Source organism: Berghia stephanieae, chromosome 6 (genome assembly GCF_034508935.2).
Source record: "Berghia stephanieae isolate SIO BIC M18660-M18661 chromosome 6, UCSD_Bste_1.3, whole genome shotgun sequence".
Classification (NCBI taxonomy): domain Eukaryota; kingdom Metazoa; phylum Mollusca; class Gastropoda; order Nudibranchia; family Aeolidiidae; genus Berghia; species Berghia stephanieae.
Genome location: NC_088365.1, coordinates 10,143,596 through 10,163,011, shown reverse-complemented (window position 1 = coordinate 10,163,011; position 19,416 = coordinate 10,143,596). Strand labels below are relative to the sequence as shown.

The 19,416-nt window shown below is 34.6% G+C and overlaps 1 protein-coding gene across 1 annotated transcript; it reads right to left on the bottom strand.

Annotated features, from left to right (window-relative positions):
* Positions 1–346: 346 nt before the first annotated feature.
* Positions 347–19,148, bottom strand: LOC144974459 (uncharacterized). Its single transcript, XM_078917337.1, has 13 exons — positions 19,025–19,148; positions 18,520–18,650; positions 17,867–17,918; positions 17,039–17,123; positions 15,588–15,647; positions 13,221–13,276; positions 11,801–11,902; positions 11,150–11,363; positions 8,071–8,178; positions 7,186–7,385; positions 4,978–5,062; positions 3,870–4,020; positions 347–3,153 (listed from the first exon to the last, which is right to left on the bottom strand). Exons 2-13 carry the CDS (start codon positions 18,626–18,628, stop codon positions 1,148–1,150), a joined length of 3,228 nt encoding a protein of 1,075 aa, XP_078773463.1. The 5' UTR covers positions 18,629–18,650; positions 19,025–19,148; the 3' UTR covers positions 347–1,147.
* Between the last annotated feature and the right edge of the window lie 268 nt (positions 19,149–19,416).

Below are 19,416 nucleotides of genomic sequence, written 5' to 3'. Positions count from 1 at the left end.
AAAAGAAAAGGAGGAAACATCATTAAAGATCCAACCAAAAGAGTGCCTGCATTCAACAACGCCAGGAAATACTGGACTTCCTCAAATCGCCTCTTAACTGGACATGGCAGAACTGCATCAAATATGTGCAGATGGAAACTTCGAAACAGTGATACCTGCCAGAAATGTCAGGCAGCCCCAGAGACCAGTGATCACATCGTCCTCCACTGCCCAGTCACTAAACTTGAAGGTGGCTACGAAACCATCCTTATGGCGGAGGAGGACTTGAGAAGCTGGGTTGACGAAATAAATTTGGAGGTGTAGCCATACGCTACTACTACTGTAAAAATTAAAGTATTCTGTACAATTTGAGCATGTACTTTTATTTTGTTTTTTTTTTTCAAAATACATAACTAAGGGATGTAAAGTTGTATCAGAAAAATAAATTCTCATGTTTTCAAATTAAAATCAGATGAAATACATGATACAATGTTATTTTCATAATCAATCGAAGCTCTAAAAGAATAAATATTTGAGAGTAAATAGAATAGAATACTTAAAACTTCTTTAAATGATTTTAGCAAAGAATAATTGAAGCATTAACAAAAATCATTTCGATGAATAAAATAATGAAAGTGAAAGCACCTTTGGTAAGACAGGTTTTAACTTTAACCCATTACAGGCAGGGTTCAATTTTACGCTTTACCTGATCTAAGAACCTATCAATTTCTCCAATGAAAGGACACTGTTACAGGGATGCATTGCTACTTTGTATTGCTTTCCTGACGATATCGGTCAAGTCTTTTAATAAATAATTAAAGATAATATGTGACTCTTTGCCTAAAAACGGTATTAAGTCGGGTTGGTTAAGATGTTGAAAATTGAATTTATAGCCAGAAATATCAGACTTGTGTTGAGTTTGTACGTTTTATTGAGGAAAATGGATACCATATTTTAGGTTTTAGGGTGCTTATGCCAACAATTTATATTTTTTGACCAGTTTAACGTTTAATTCGGCTTTGAAGCATATGGTTCGTTCCAACATAATACCGTTTTGAGACGATGGGTCACATATGGTTTGAAAAGAATTTGTCTCACTGTAAGAATTTGTCTCACTGTAAGAATTTGTCTCACTGTTAAAGAATTTGTCTCACTGTTAAAGTATTTATCACAGAGAATCCTCTAAAGTCAAGTCAACAACGGGTTCTTTATCAACATCATTATCATCTTCCTCATTGTGACGATTATCACAAGACCACTTATCACCATCACCTAGATTTGCCAAGCCACTGACATTATTATATCTATGTTTACTCCTCCTCAGTTTGGAATTCCACAATCCTCCTTCTGATCCTTCGATGGGTCTTTTTCTTTTATCGCAAACTTTTGATTTGCTCGTTGAAGTTGTGGCGCGTCTTTCTACAGGTTGAGAACTGGAAAGGCTTAAGTTAGAATTTTTTATTTTCCTCTTGTTGCTTTTGGACAACCAACCAGTCTTCAAAGGCGACACAGATTCAGATTTCTCATCCACACATACAAACTCAATGCAATCGTCTGAATCATTTTCAAGATATTCATTTTGTTCAACATCAACAACATCTGATTGTGAATGACTTCTTGAAATGTCTAGAATTTGTAATTTCTTGCCACCATTTACACCCGACTGGCTTCTCTGCAATGTCATGTTATCTTTACAGTTTTTATTGATTGCTGTGAAGTCATTATTTACAGTATTCATAACGATGCCAGAGTTTTCTTCATAAACAATTTCGCAATCTGTGTCACTGCCATCAGTATCACCACTTCCAGAGTTAACGTAATCTGAACCATGAGTTTGATAACTATCATCATCTTTTAAAGGTTTTAAATCGGAACGACGACCCAATTTTTTATCAAACACAACATTTAAACCCTCGCTTCCTTCATCTGTCTTGTGATGCTTTGGTAGAAATATATTATACCTTTTGCCTCTTGAATTTTTTTGAAAATTATCTCTTTTTTTCACATGAGCACAAGTTTCTTGAGAATTTGGAATAATATAATCATCATCATCATCATCATCATCATCATCATCATCATCATCATCATCATTATCACTATTTTGAACGTCTTTTTCTTCTTCATGTTTGTCATCCTGTCCCTTTCCTTCTAAAGACACTTCAGTATCATTGCCGCTATGAGTAATAATTTCTATAACATCCTTTTTACCTTCCATCTCACTATTCTTAGAATTCATTACATGTCTGACGTCGCTTTTACATTCATTATTAAAACTGGAATCTGTGACATTATAATTGAGAGTCTTGTCAAGATCTTTACTTGATTCGTTATCTCCTACAGAAGCTGTCATGTCATAACACTTGTTGGTCACTGTTGAACTATCATTGATCTTCCCATCTGTTTCATAAACATCTGTAGCCTTATGGCCAAAACCTATATCTGTTTTCAAAGTTCCTTCATCAAAATTCAGGTTACAAGAAATAGAAGAAACGTTTTTATCATTATCGTCCTGACTTGCACTTTTTTTATTATCAATTTCATCACAAGAGCTTTCCTCTGCATTTGATATTTCATTCCTAGAAACATCGTGAACTAAATTTGACGTATCGAGAGTCTCTTTATCAAAACTTAAATATATTGAGGAAATGTTTTGATTTATATCATCCTGGGCTGCAATAATTTTACCATCATCCTTATCATCATCAGCACAGTCCTCTACATCAGATTCTCCACTAACATAAGATCGCAATGATTCCTCCATTGAACCATCTCTAACTTCAACCTTTTCATCATCGCTCACAAATTTCTTCACATCCTTATCATTGTCTTCCACTTCAACATCGACAATGCCTTCATGCAAGTTTTTACCTTCTCTCTCAGCAATCTCCTCAGAAAATAAATCACTTTCTTCATCATCCTTATAGTTCACCGAACCCGACCAAGACGAATGGAATTCTACAGAAGAAGAATGTGATTGTTCAGAAATATCATGGTGAGAAGTTGGAGATTTTGATGACTCTTTTGATGAGCGGAATGTCTTATCTGGTGACAATAATGCAGCTGTCACAGTGGAGAAGGCTGTAGTAGTCTTGTTGTCATGATGAGGTGTTGTGGAATTCTTTTTGGGAGATAGCTCTTGGCTGCTAAAGACAAGATCGTCTGATCCAGATTCCACTAGAAGGATAAGACAAAAAACAAAAACCCCAATATATTTAAATATGAAAATTAAGATATTGTCAATAATGCATATTATATCAGGATAGTTTTATACAATGCAGTGTCCATTTAAGGTGCTCAAATACTTTATAAGAAGTTATTTGTTTAGCTTGACTCGTTTGGTGATGATTTATGAAAGGAAATTTTAATGATTAAGCAAGGCTGTGAAATGAGATGAAAATAAAAAGGTATCAAATCAATGATGACAGTGACGGATTGAAAATTTTGTCACCTTTTTTAGTATGCTCATTTTAATATCACAAGTAATTCCCATTAATGATCTAAAAAAGGTGGGTATGAAACAGTGTCAGACAGTACAGAGTGGAAAGAAAAATGCAAGAAAAAAAAATAAAAAATAAAAAACATCCCAAAAGTCAGCCTGTCTCAAATGCCCCAGTTGAGTCATTGTTTGTTTTGTTTTTTTCTGACTTCTCTATCCATATATTCTCTATGTAGCAGGGTCTGTTTGGTATGATCGAGAGGACTTTGTAATAAACCAGCGTCCTATATAAAGGGTAGAAAGCAATGGTAACCGTCCACATAAAATATGGAAGGCCCAATTGCTAAAAACAAGATTAGTACCTGGTGTAGAAACTTTTTTTTTCATGTTTCTTAGATTATGAAAATTGGTGAGGATGTTTTACTTTTCCTGTAGACAGTGTGATTGTACTTACAAGATTCTGCTCTGGAAAAGTTTGTTATTTTTCGCTTCATTTGTCTAAGAATTCCCAGAGGTATTAGCACTTGTTCCTCCTTCGACTTAGAACTCGCCTGTAGTCTGTGCTTGTTGGGATGGTCGATGAAACTCTCGAGTCTTTTTTGGACCTTTGAAATAGAATTTAAGATATATTCATGGGTGCCAGCAGGAAGAAGTGCTGAAACCTGAAACTAAAATCTCGACACTTTGACAAACCTGAAAATGTGGCCTAAACTTTACTCTTATTTCATCACCGTTTTTATACCATTATTAAATTATTACACAGCAAACATATTGACCAAAGAGAATTCCGGTTTCACGAATCTACCTCCATACACTGAAAAGGTGGCTGAATCACGTTTTCGATTTTTTACCGATGCTTTTAGGTTATTTTACTCAAAATACTGAAACCGGAGGTATTTGACTTCGAGATATCGCGAAACCGGAATTCTGGCATGAACCGGAAAACTGGCACCCATGGATATATTACGATACAGTAACTATGCAAAAACTATGTGAATCATTATGAACACTAAACTGATAGAAATCGTGGACATTAAAAAAATATTGAACAAAAAGGAATACAACAGCCTCAAATTATAACCACATGCTTTACACAGAACGTTTTGGGATCAAAACCCTTCTTCAGCCAACAACCAAAACAATTAACATTTCACATAAAATCCGCATAGCACGGTCTCCCATCTGTTCGGATTAATTTAATTATTTTCTGATGCGACTGAAGACTGCTTCTGGCCTCAAATGTTCCGTGTAAAGTATTTTTTAAAAATCTGCTATATTATTTTTTTATGGTGCTATAATACAATTTTTAAGAACGTAGGTCACATTCTGCAGACAAGGGTAGACGGCAAGAGAGGAAGAGGTAGACCAACGAAAAGCTGGGAACAAGATATATGTGAATGGCTGGGAACGACAACAACTCAAGCAAGTAGACTGGCGGAAAACCTGTTTCGCAAGAAAGTTCGGGAAGCAACGTCCTACGCAGGATCAGCTGACTAACAACACAGGTCACGTGTTTTATTCATTTAGATGTAATTTCATCCCCTTCTAACTAAACATCTTACCGTCATCATGTCTTTGTCACTGGCAGGAAGGACATTTGGAAAAACTTTCTTGGGTTTTATAAAACTGACCAAATCCCGAATTTCACTGAGGATGAAAAAGTACAAAAATTTAAGAATTTAAATAAAATAGATCTACATAGGAAAACATACACCAAGTAAATCTCAATAGAAATCTAATTGGCTTCAACAGTCGCAACGTCACTTCCCTCGTAATGACGCATGGTAACGTAGTAACTGGCTCTAAACTATCGGAACAATGGCGGACACCCTTATGAAATATTTCTCCGATGAGCATAAAAGTGTATCCAGAGGAGAAAAATATTATAAATATGATCATGTTTTTAATAGTAAACCCAGCTTTCCAATCACTGGTGAGTGGACAGGGCGGGGGGGGGGGGGGGGGGGGGGGGGGGGGGGGGGGGGGAGGGGGGGGAGGGGGGAGGAGGGGGGGGGGGGTATATCAGAAAAATCTCTCAACTTGACCAGGGATTGATTTCAGTTCCTTTGAGTGTGAAGCCAGTACTCTACCGACTGAGCTATAGGGACTCCCATAGACCATATGTGACCCATCGTCTCAAAACAGTATTATGTCAGAACGAACAATATGCTTAAGAGCTAATTAAATGTTAAACTGGTCAAAAATATACATTGTTGGCATTAGCACCCTAAAACATGGTATCCATTCTCCTCAATAAAACATACAAACTCAACACAAGTCTCGATATTTCTGGCTATAAATTCAATTTTCAACATCTTAACCAACCCGACTTATTAATACTGTTTTGAGGCGAAGGGTCACATATGAGACCACTCAAAGTCTTACAAAGATGTTGGCATGGGATCTCGGCCGAAAGAGAAGATACTTAATTTTTAAATGATTTCTAATGCACACTCATTCAGAGAGATTTACAGGGATAAAATTTTTAAAAACATCTCTAACAGTGAAGATACAAGCTTAGAACCAACTATCTCCCTCGGGGAAAAAGTATGCCAGAGGTTGTTTAAACAAAACAAAGTCATCTTATAACACGACAAGTACTTAAGCCACAATGAAATGAGCAACTTGAGCTTTGAGCTTATATATTTTTTTAAAATTATTTTTTAAAAAATTGATCTTTATAAAGCGCAATATCCACTAAATGTGCTCAAAGCGCTTTACAAGGGGTCCCTGGTCAACAGCAACATTTAACATGTAGGACGGAACATGACGCCTGTTCGGCAATATTACAATTTTTTGGACAAGACAACGCTGTTAACGGACAGGTACTCATTTTACACTTTAGTACGGTGAGAGAATGTGAGTAAAGAGCCTTTTCGAAGGACTCAACTATGCACTGAAAGCGAGGCTCGAACCCAGGACCTTCCGATCCGAAAGCAAGTGTCATACCAATAGACCATGTAGCCGCACATATATATAGTGAATAGTGAAATAAGAATGCTTAAAATGCTTTACAAGGAGTCCCAAGCCGACAGCAACACTGCATATGAAGGAATAGACACGGCACCTATAAGGCGCCATACAAGTTTGTTTTTTTTTGCAGAGGCAACACTGTTGCTGACCAGGTAGTCATTTTACACCTGAGTGCAGTAAGAGAAATGCGAGTAAAGAAAAGTTTCCACAGACTCAAACTTTGAGTAGCCCAGAGTGGGGCTCAAATGAATGACCTGCTGATCTGAAGGTGAGTGTCATATCACAAGAATATTTGCAGGAACTGATTAAAAAATATGAACCCACTCGAAAATTAAGATCATCTCAGTCCCAATTTCTAAAGGTTACCACCTCAAAATCCACATTCGGTAAAAAAGCCTTTTCATCCATAGCTCCATGCCTATTGAATGCACTTAGTCCTCTGACAAAGTCCTGTAAAAATTTATCATCTTTCAGGAAATGTCTGAAGACTGAATTGTTCTGTGAGGCTTATTTTTCATGAAGTATATGTTGCTTAGATTTTGTTTTTGTATTCATGCTTATTATGTAGTCTCGTGATTTCTAATTTTGTTGTTTTAAAACTATTTTTATTACCTATGTAAAGCACCTCAGAGCACGATTAACGTGGATGTTTAGGCGCTATATAAATTCAATATTTACATTTACATTTACATTTACAAGACCACAAAGTTGCACAGAAAGAAACAAATGATATGAGCGGATAACGGACCCCAATAGAAACCGTGGCCACCAAAAACACGCGTGTATACAATTCTCACCTATATGAAGAATGCATGGAGTAACAGACTCTGTGCAACCCACGCTGTGTAGCAGGAGACACGACCAGATCTCTGACGCTACACTTGGTTTTCCTGGACGTGAACCACATGGTAGATGGCCGGATGTTCAACAGCTTCAGTCTTTCTCCATTGGACGGTTGGTGTCCGCATGGTAGGACGGAAGTCTTGGTGAAACCTGACTGGAAAGGCCAAATAAAATAACAACGAAGTCTTTGTCCGAAAAATTGTAAAATCGCCTAACAGGCGGCATGTCCCGTCCTAAATTTCAAATGTTGCTGTTGACTAGGGATCCCTTGTAAAGTGCTTTGAGCACATTTAGTGGATATTGCACTATATAAAGCCCTTTTTTTTCTTTAAAAAAAAATAAAATAAAATATGGCAGTTACAATGGAGTCTGTGACGATGGTGATGATGATGAGGATGATAATAATGATTACATGGAAGAAGAGGAGGAGAAGTGTGTTGATGATGATGATGATGATGATGATAATAATAATGATTACATGGAATAAGAGGAGAAGAAGTGTGTTGATGATGATTATGATGATGATGATGATGATGATGATGATGATGATGATAATGATGATGATGATGATGATGATAATGATGATGATGATGATAATGATTACATGGAATAAGAGGAGAAGAAGTGTGTTGATGATGATTATGATGATGATGATGATGATGATGATGATGATGATGATAATGATGATGATGATGATAATGATAAGTAGGAGGAGAGGGAAGAAAATAATGATAATTGTCATCATTATCATATCAATTATTTTTTCAAATGTCACCTAGAAATATATATCTACCAAAATAACAAAGCAAGATTTTGGCAAATAAAATCATTCGTCTCACCCTTGTGGCACAGGAATGTATCTTGGCTTGAGAGGCATCATTTGTAAAATAGCCTTGCAGTTCAGGAATGTTGTTGTAAACAGACACCTTCCAACACGGAACATGCACCTGGGACATCCATTGGAAATAAAAGATGCCTCTTCATAATAAAAATAATAATAAAAATAATAATAATGCTGAAAACTTATATAGCGCTATAACTCCGAGACACCAGACTCTAAGCGCTTAAATTACAAATTTCTTTGATTTACTACTAATTACAAAATGAATTTTGATTTGTTTTACATCTTCAAGTACAAATCGAATGAACAAAGAACTTTATCTTACACAAGACATAAAATATACCATGGAAAAAAATGTAAGAATAAACTTATGCTTCTTAAATCATTTGGTGAGCTACACATATGGAAACCCTCGTCTCAAAACGGTATTAAGTCAGGATGATTAAGTTGCTGAAAATTGAATTTGTGACCAGAAATATCAGACTTAAGTTGAGTTTGGATTTTTTATAGAGGAGAAGGAATATCCTATTTTAGAATGCTAAATATCAATAATTCATATTTTTGACTAGTTTAACTATAATTGAACTTTTTAGCATCTGGTCCATCCTGACATAATACCGTTTTGAGATGTTGGGTCACATATTTTGCACATCGGCATTTTTTAAAATTACATTGACGATAAATTAAATTTCCAGTGTCAAGTTTTGTAGTTCTTCAGAGCCATTCGACCCATGGAGTTTATCCAGAGGTGTCTTTAGCATGAACCAGATGTAATATATTGATTAATAAGTTTAGTTGTATTTATTTAACGTTTAGTTGTAAACAGCCAAACTGGCTACACTGCACATTGTTTTCAGTTTGAGTTGAATAGAAACTTTTTTTCCGATTATCATCTAACAATCTTGATGTGTTGTTCCTTGGAGTTTGACTTAAATATAATTATTATTATTGATAAAGTAATATCACTACAATACATTTGGCGACTACAATTTGTGCGGCTATGTGGTCTTGTGGTATGACACTCGCTTTCGGATCGGAAGGTCCTGGGTTCGAGCCTTGCGCTCGGCGCATAGTTGAGTCCTTAGAAAAGGCTCTTTACTCACTTTTTCTCACCGTACTCAGGTGTAAAATGAGTACCTGGCCGTTAACAGCGTTGTCTTTGTCCGAGAAATTGTAATATCGCCTAACAGGCGGCATGTCCCGTCCTACATGTTAAATGTTGTAGTTGACCAGGGACCCCTTGTAAAGCGCTTTGAGCACATTTAGTGGAAATTGCGCTATATAAAGCTCAATTTTTTTTTTTTTTTACAATACACCAGACAATACCAACTGTTTGCTCCCCCTTTGATTGGACACTAGTCTAACTCAAAGTACTTTTCACCAAGTCTAACAGACTCAGCTGCCTAATCACTGCAGGTTGTGGGTTAAAAGGGGAGTCAGAAAAAAAATCTCGTCTTCACCTGGATCAATCTAGGTCACTTCACGTGTGAAGCGAATGCCCTATCAACTGAACTATCGGGACTCTCAGTGTGTAGTTTTTTTTTTTTCCTGACGAAAATACCTTTTTGAATAAATGAGAAGATGGTTTTTTAATATCTGCTGGCTCTTTTCCACCTTTTAATAGAAATTTGCATTTTTTGTTGTTGTTGTTGTTGTTGTTGTTACCTGCCTTCGTTGCCTCCCAGAACCACGCACAAACTATGCCTCAGTGATTTCAAGGTGCCCAATAGTTGAAATAGATTATTTATTTATTTTCTGTCTGAGTGACTTAGAAGCTTTTTCAACAACAAGATAAAAATATTTCTGTAGATTTAAGATCATGGAAGGAATTTACATTTAAAATATGACCCACCATCGAGAAATGGTATTATATTGGAGAGAACTAAATAGTGAAATTTAAACAAAGGTTAAATTTCTACTCTTTATTGGAGATAATAAATATTGTTTCTTAAACTGCAAAATATAAAATTTCCCATTTCTAGCCGTTCTGAATTCAAATTTACTATTTGACATTTGCTTCGCTCCGACTTAAAACCAGTTTGAGGCAATAGGTCACAAAATGTGTGGTGTTTTGGTAAAACCAGTCTGATGTTTGAAAAATTCGAATCACATATTATTACATTTCGAATAGAAGCAGCATTTCAGGACAAAATGCAGTTTGAATTGTGTAATTATCTTAATTAGGGCCGAAGTTATTTACATTTGAAGGGAGGAGGGTCAAACATTAAAAAAACGGAAAAAAATCGCTTTTAAAGACATGACATATATATTTATTTCAAATGGTTTAAAATTCTGTTACATATCATCACAACAGCATTTGCACACCATATTCATACCCAAAAATGAAAAAATAAAGCCCTTCTGTAACACAAACCAAATATTTTGATTTTATTTCCCCCTGTTTGTTTTGTCCTACTTGATGCGATATTTTAGGAGGTTTCATCTTCACTGACCGATTGCTCTCTCAACACTCACAGTTACTATGTTGTTCGTGATATTAATTAAGTTTTCAGATATTGATATTGACTTTTAAATATCTTAAATAGTAAATCATGCTATAAAATTGAAAGAAAAATGTGATAGTCACATGATTTTATTGATGACAAAATATTTCACACATGGCAGTAAATGGAATGTTGTATAATTGCTTATCGCGTTACTTGTTTTGTTTCTGGCTATGCGCAGTGCTTATACTGACTCATGGTCGCTTCTATCATATGCACTAATTTGCATTCTAAAAAGAGCGAACAATGAAAAATAGAATGATTTGTAATATGTTTGGGTTTGGTAAAAAATTTTTCGATCTCAGAACTGAATTGAAATCCTCGATAATAGAGGCAGATTTTAGGTCAATTTTGAAGGTATTTCACGTCGATAGAGCTCTGAAAAAATATTTAATTAAATTATCTATAAGCTTCAAATTGTCTACTCCTTCTTGTTAGAATGTAGTTGGAGAGAAAATAAAAACGACGAAGTGAAATAAATGAAAATCATGCAGATAACGATTTTTCTCATTTTTTCGCTCGTATCTCAAAACATCAGACGGATTTTGACAAACCAGCATGCAAATATCTTACTTTAGTTTTCAGTCTTTTGGCCAACTCAAGTAGGAAGTGTTCATGGCCGTATCTTGCAGGGCACGAGATGGAGACGGCATTGCAAAGTCCTTTTTCCAGCCAATCAGAGATAAGATTACACGCTGCGTCCACGCATTCATTACGACTCGGAATATGGAAAGCCTCGGGAATACAAAATGTCGTGTCCACGTATATGGCTTCAACGGTCTTGACACTGATTGAGTTGGAATTTATTTTGGGGGAAAATTTATTAACATTTGTAACAAGTTTGGAAAGAAATATATTGTCAACATTTGATGGGCAACAATACAATACTATTATTATTATTATTATTATATTATTATATTATTACTATTATTATTATTATTATTATTATATATTATTATTTTTATTATATTATTATTATTATCATTTTTAATTATTATTATTATTATTATTATTATTATTATTATTATTTTATTATTATTATTATTATTATTATTATCATTATTATTATTATTATTATTATTATTAATTATTATTATATATTATTATTATTATTATTATTATTGAAAAAAAAAAGGAAACGTGTACATTTAATACAAATAAATATATAAATAAATATTAATAAACTATAGTTAATTGTTGACAAAAAGTCTTTATATTTTTTACTTGTTCATGTATTGAAATGCCGATATCCTTGATGCCTGGTCTGCCTCCCATCTGAAGTCTCCAGTATAAAGGACTGTGCCCTCACCGCCTTCGAACAAAAACCTACGGAAGTTATAAATAAAAGGAAATAATATGTAACCCACTGCCACGATTTGGTATTTGATATCAGGGTAAATGAAATGGTGAAAATTGAACATTGAGTTCAAATCACGGAATTTGATTAAAATCAATATGTGACCAAACCAATAATCTCAAAATGGTATCATGACCCTAATGATTACAATTTGATTTTAAGATCAACTTATAAAATTTCATTAAAAATAAATGCCCTGATTGAGAACCATGAAACTTGTTTTCGTAATTGGAAAATTAAATTTTTTGGAAATGTATAAGATATGTTTTGGACAACAACAAAAAAAAGCCCTCCTCAGCCAAGGGAAAAAACAAAACAAAACAGGAACAAGATGTTCTTCAGAATTTACCCAAATCTTAAAGCATTAATAAACAGTAATAATTGTTTGCCATCATTTGGATAGAGAATTGTTTTATCTAAATGTACGATCAACCATATCTAAACTTGAACCCAGCAAAATAGCCACTGCTGAGTATACAGACGAGAAAGGAAAACAAAAAACCATCACTTCTACCACAATTCTACTCAGATACATTTGTTCTACTAATTGAGCTAGCAATAACCCTGGCCACAAAAAATAATAATAATAATAATAATAATAATATAATAATAATAATAATATAATAATAATAATAATAATAATAATAATAATAATAATAATAATATAATAACAATAATAACAATAATAATAATAATAATAATAATAATAATAATAATAATAATAATAATAATAATAATAATAATAATAATAATAATAATAATAGTAATAATAATAATAAATGAAATGAAATAAATAAGAAGAAGAAATTTTTTTAATGTGCCCTTTTATTATTTTTTTTTTGAGATTGTTCTTTGTATTGCTGGCTTTACGGTTCCCTGCTCCAGACCATCAATAAGTTTGTGCGTCGATGTGGTCTTGTGGTATGACACTCGCTTTCGGATCGGAAGGTCCTGGGTTTGAGCCTCGCTCGGCGCATAGTTGAGTCCTTGGAAAAGACTCTTTACTCACATTCTCTCACCGTACTCAGGTGTAAAATGAGTACCTGGCCATTAACAGCGCTGTCTTTGTCCGAAAAATTGTAATATCGCCTAACAGGCGTCATGTCTTGTCCTGCATGTTAAATGTTGCTGTTGACCAGGGACACCTTGTAAAGCGCTTTGAGCACATTTAGTGGATATTGCACTATATACAAGCTCAATTTATTTTATTTTTTTAAAAGTTACTTTGGAGCAGATATAAACATATTACAATAAAATGAGACAAAAAAAAAAAAAAATAAGACTCACATGACAGACCCCAGGCAGTGTCCAGCAGATATTGGTGTCACACTGACATAGGTATCCTGTAAAAAAACAAATGTTAAAGATGAATCCTAATATCTGGTAAGCCTGTAGGTACTATGGAGATGATGTCATTCACGGTTTTAGCTCACTCAACTCTAACACCGACTATATCCGTAGTTTACCCGGGGTTACTTTTACCCCATGCATATTTATTACATTTTTCTGAGATAAATTATAGGCATAGTATCAAAGCTAATGTTTTTAATTTTTACATGTTAATGGTAGTTGAATTAAAAAAAAATCTATGCACATGTTCATTTTTAACACATTTTTTTTCCAGTTTTGAAAAGTAGCAAAAGTCTCTAGGATTGAGTGAGTTCATAGATAATATCAGTGGCTTAACGGTAGAGTGTCTTGTCTCGTAACAAAAGTCAAACAATCTTGAGCATAGTAATGATAGGTGGCAATAATTGGTGGCAATAATTTGTGCCCTTGGATAAGGCATTTTACACAGATTAGATTATTTCACTCAAATCAGGTGTGAATGGGTATCTGGCTATTGGTAGTGACGTATATTGTGTGGCTATGTGGTCTAGTGATATGACACTCGCTTTCGGATCGGAAGGTCCTGGGTTCAAGCCTCGCACTCGACGCAGAGTTGAGTCCTTGGAAAAGACTCTTTACTCACATTCTCTCACCGTACTCAGGTGTAAAATAAGTACTTGGCCGTTAACAGCGTTGTCTTTGTCCGAAAAATTGTAATATCGCCTAACAGACATTATGTCCCGTCCTACATGTTAAATGTTGCTGTTGACCAGGCACCTCTTGTAAAGAGCTTTGAGCACGTTTAGTGGATATTGCGCTATATAAAAAAAGCTCAAAAAAAAAAAAAAAGCTCAATATTGTAAAAGTGCTAGTACAAAAAGAATACCAAACAGGCAACCTGCCGGGCGTGAAATGGAAATTTGGTTCCTTATAGTCTACGGGGGGAATAAATTAATATTATATTGTGAAGCGCATTGAGCATGGCATATTCGTAGAAATGTACTACATAAACGTTCATATCTATTTTATAGGTGATCATAATATGAGAGAAATATTATATATGTGACCCTTCACCTCAAAACGGTATTAAGTCGGGTTGGTATAGATATTGAAAATAGAATTTATAGCCAGAAATATCAGACTTGTGTTGAGTTTGTATGTTTTATTGAGGAGAATGGATACCATATTTCAGGGTACTAATGCCAACAATTTATATTTTTGACCAGTTTAACATTAAATTCGGGTTTTAAGCACATAGTTTGTTCCGGCATAATACCGTTTTGAGACGATGGGTCACATATAAATCCCAAGACAAAAATCAATATCATCATCTCATCACTTTTATTTGAATTTAAATTTATAGTTCTTTAGAACGACTGGGCCCATGTAGTTAGACTTAATCCAAGTTCATGAAACATTCATAAGGATATTAGTAATTTCTTGCTACCTTTTGAATAGGAAGATAATCAAAAGCAACTTTCTTTCCACTGCAATCTCACATAAAGTCTCAATTATCATGGAGTTGACTATACTATGTAAAGGAACAAGATGTATGTCATAAAACATGATTAAAACATTTTTTTTTTTTAATTGAGCTTTTATATAGCGCAATATCCACTAAATGTGCTCAAAGCGCTTTACAACGGGTCCCTGGTCAACAGCATCATTTAACATGTAGGAAGGGACATGACGCCTGTTAGGCGATAATCCAATTTTTCGGACAAAGACAACGCTGTTAACGGCCAGGTACTCATTTTACACATGAATATGGTGAGAGAATGTGAGTAAAGAGCCTTTTCAAGGACTCAACTATCTGCCGAGAGCGAGGCTTGAACCCAGTACCTTCCGATCCGAAAGCGAGTGTCATACCACAAGACCGCATAGCCGCACAATTAACCATAAAAGAAAAAAAGAAAACTAGTACCGTTAACCCTAATAGGAGAAACAAAAACTCTAGGACCTTTACTACGACCTATGACTAACCCTAATAGAACAAAACCCCATAGGACTGCTCTGTACTACATACTTTTCAATACTTCAACAACAATGGTGGCGGGGAACCAAAAAAATGGTCCTAATATTAGGAAATCTTTAACTTTTACCAATCAATCAAGATTTGTTTTAGAGCTTTTATAATGCTACTAAAATTGACAAAATTGAATAAATAAATGTCTGACAAAAGATCCACAGTTAGAATAAAAATATAAAGTTAAAGCTATCTCGAGGAATGTGCAGAAGGTCTCTCATCGATTGTTTTAATCTACAAAATATATTGCCATGGAACAGTCACATTTAAACAGCTGGCAACATTGATGTTCTTCCTACCTTGCCTTCTCCTCGGCCAGGAACACAAATATGGCGAGATATTCCAACATCCAAGACAGTCTGTGAATCAAAACAATCTTTATATGTCAACCTGTAAACATTCATCCCTCTAATATTAAAGTCTAAAGAGTTGATAACCCACTGCTGTAAAACTAACACAAACAAAAGTGATTCTCTTCATATTTGTGAGGCTATGTGGTCTAGTGGTATGACATGCGCTTTCGGATCGGAAGGTCCTGGGTTCGAGCCTTGCTTGGCGCATAGTTGAGTCCTTGGAAAAGACTCACATATTCTCACTGTACTCAGGTGTAAAATGAGTACCTGGCCGTTAACAGCATTGTCTCAGTCTGAAAAAAAAATTGTAATATCACCTAACAGGCGTCATGTCTTGTTCTACGTGTTGAGTGTTGCTGTTTGTTAGGGATTCCCTGTAAAGCGTTTTGAGCATGTTTAGTGGATATTACGCTATATAAACACTCAATATTGAAACCAAAAACAAAAAAAACGAAAAAAGAAAAGAAAGGAAAGTTAATCTGATGAGATAAAAGAGCTTGGCACTTCTTTTTTTTTTTTTCATATCAACTTTCAGAACTAGGAAATAAATCTGTAATATCTCTCCAAACAAGTCATTCTTTTGAATCTAGCAGAAATTGATTGGGATTTATATTACTTCTGGCTCAGTTGGTAGAGCGCTTGTTTCACAAGCAAAGAGGCCGTGATCGGGTGAAGTCTGATATTTCTTTTTGTCATTCACCTGTCACATAGAGTATTGATAGGGTAGCTGGGTCTTTTTAGATCTGGTGGAAAATACTTTGCAATAGACTAGCATCCTATTTAAAGGGTAGTAAGAAATTGCTATTGTCCATTTACAGAAACCGGGATGAATGTCGGTGTCACGAATATAATGGCTCTGAAGGATGAAATCATCATTTCATTGTGTGTTTGTGTGTGTTGTCATCTGGAGTCAGGTTGACATATCCATGGTTTTCCATCCCCAGTAAAACATCATGTCTTTTTTCTTCCAATCATTAAACAGTGCTGATGGTGACAAAAAGGGAAAAAAGGAAGAAAATTATGAATGTTTTTTTTACGCCGCATGTTTACTTCACCAACCCCCACTTTTAGACCCCTTGAGATGATAAACTATTCTAGCTATCTTCTGGATAGTGGGGAAGCTGCACCCGTTTGTTCCACCACACATGAAACCTCTCAAAGCCAGAAAATTTGATTGAGGAAAATAATGTCTTTTTTCAAAGGAGGAAATTCCTCCTCTGACACAAAAATCGCGGATTTCCGCAGATCCGAGGAAAACCATCAGCACTGATTAAACTAAAAACACAGGGATGGATTGATAAGTACAAATTAATACAATAATGGAGGAACGAGATTAATGAGACATATTATTTATATTAGCATTTTTTTTTAATGCTTTTAATCGTGAAAAATCTTACAATGAATTTTTCCAAATGTTTGTATTCTTCATCAGCAATTAGGAGCAAACGTGATATTTCTGTGCAATAAAGATACACACCAGCTCTGAAAAATGATTGAAAAAGATGGTGAATAAAATGTGAGATCAGTTCCAGACCTGCCAACTTGTAATATTAAAAAATCGTAGTTTTCAGAGAGAAGAAATAGAAGTCACTATAATTAACTTTACAAATTAATATTTTACATTTGTCCGTATTAAATATGTCTTCAAAACCCTGAATAGATGCTTTGTGGCATCAAAGTTTTCTTTTGATCACATTGTAATGAATCAAAAATGTCTATTTATTTCTATTGTTGAAGCCAAAAATTCGTATTTTTACCATTTTTCCGCAGTGGTTGGCAGGTCTGCAATTCCATCAAAAGGAATCAGCAAAGTAGTCTCTCAAAGCCGTCAGACCTATAAAATATGCGTTCGTCCTGTTTTTGTTGTGCATAACAGGAAATAACAATTGCTTGCTATCCTCTCAATAGGACACTAGCATTTTGTAGAAAACGCCTATGTGCAAATTAATTAACTAAAATAATCTTATAATTATACAAGATAAAGGCAGATAAATAGAGATAACAAAACAAAATAATTGATTAACTTTGATCATGCAGATTATCTTCTTTGTTTATAGTATTGAGTCTTTAAACGCCATTTTAGGAATTCAGTATGACATTTTTTAAACAGATTTTTATGTGGGCTGTAAATATTAAGAGCCCAAAAATAACAACTCGAGTTGTTAATGAAATAGTCTTTACGCTTTGAGCATTGTGACAAGCCTTGTACCGTTAAAGGTTTTTACCTCGACTTCAATCTTTCATGGAAACCATAAGCATTCAACCCAACCATGTGATCTGGAAAATGGACAGAAAAGCTCAAGAAATTTAGATAAGTATTGGTGCATTTCCATGCATTTTTCTTATTACAATGTACTATACGTCATAGTCCTATTCTTTTTGACAGGTAGTTTTCTATTTTTCCTTTTTTGTTTGTTTGTTTTTTTTTTTTTTCATTTAAAATCTGAATTGGTCAGGGAAAAAAAAACAATGAAAAACTTCTGTATGACCTTGTGGATTGACATTGGGTTTGAAACCTGTAGGGCTGGGATTCGAGTTTCTGTGGGGGGGGGGGGGGGGGGGGGGGGGGGCAGTGCAAATTTGACTTCTTAGAAAATGCTCTTTACTTACATTTTCTCATCACACTCTGGCGTAAAATTAATTTCAGACAGGTGAGTACACTATCTCCGTTGAATAAAAAAGAAGATAAAAAGATTGTAGTGACACCCAACAGTTATCGTGTCTTAATTGCAAGTTTTAAAACAAAATCTCATCAATTTGAATATATGCCATACAGCAAGAAATAATCTCTGTGATTTCTAAAACATTGTGAACATTGTGAACAAACTATGAGCATAAAATAAAGCTAAAAAGGACACAGTAAGTTCTTGCTACCAACCTTTATGACAATGAGATAAGAAATAAGCAGTACATTTCAAATTTTTTCCATCAAATCTGTCAAGAGCAACATCTTTGTACTCATTCATCTGCCCCTGAAAACAACTCATTGTTGTAGTTTTTCTTCGTCAGCTAAAAATAAAATGAACAAGAAGAGTCAAGAATCTTTTTTTAAATTTCCAATTATTTTATTAAATTTAAATATCAAGTAAGCAGTAAAGTAAAGACATGTTGAATAAATTAATGAGAATTTCGAGTAACTAATAGTAAACTTGGTTCATTAATTACTGGTTGCATCCTATGGCTGAAGAAGAGTGCTGACATTTCTTTCTTGATTCTTTTTAGTAACTTTAAATTTAAACATTCAGCAGTTAGTCAGCCTATCGAGATCTAACTCGGAATACATTATTAAAAGGAGATTTAGGACAGAAATAGAAATTTAATACAGATAAAGACAAATCCTTTTATAATTATTCTAAACAATTTTTGTAGGAAGATGAATTTACGTTTGACTACAAAAATTCCTGTTGAATAGTTATTCCTCATTGAGCCTAAGGCCTAGGCCTAGGCCGAAGAAGATTCTACGACGTTTACAGTCACCAACAAGGCATTGGTGTAGTATTAAAGTCCAAGCGGTATAGATTGTCAGTCGTGTTACGCTTTCAATTTCCCTCGTAATTTTGTATCAATTTAATTCAAAGAAATTAAGATATTTCTTCCTTTCACTTCTGGGACCAAAGCTATTAATAGATTACATCCTAAGGCGTGGGCACAGTATGGACATATGCTTAAATCAAATCTAGAAAAGTTGGAAAGGAACTTCAATGGTATTATTTATGACCCATCGTCTCAGAACGGTATTATGTCGGAACGAACCAGATGCTTAAAAGCCGAATTA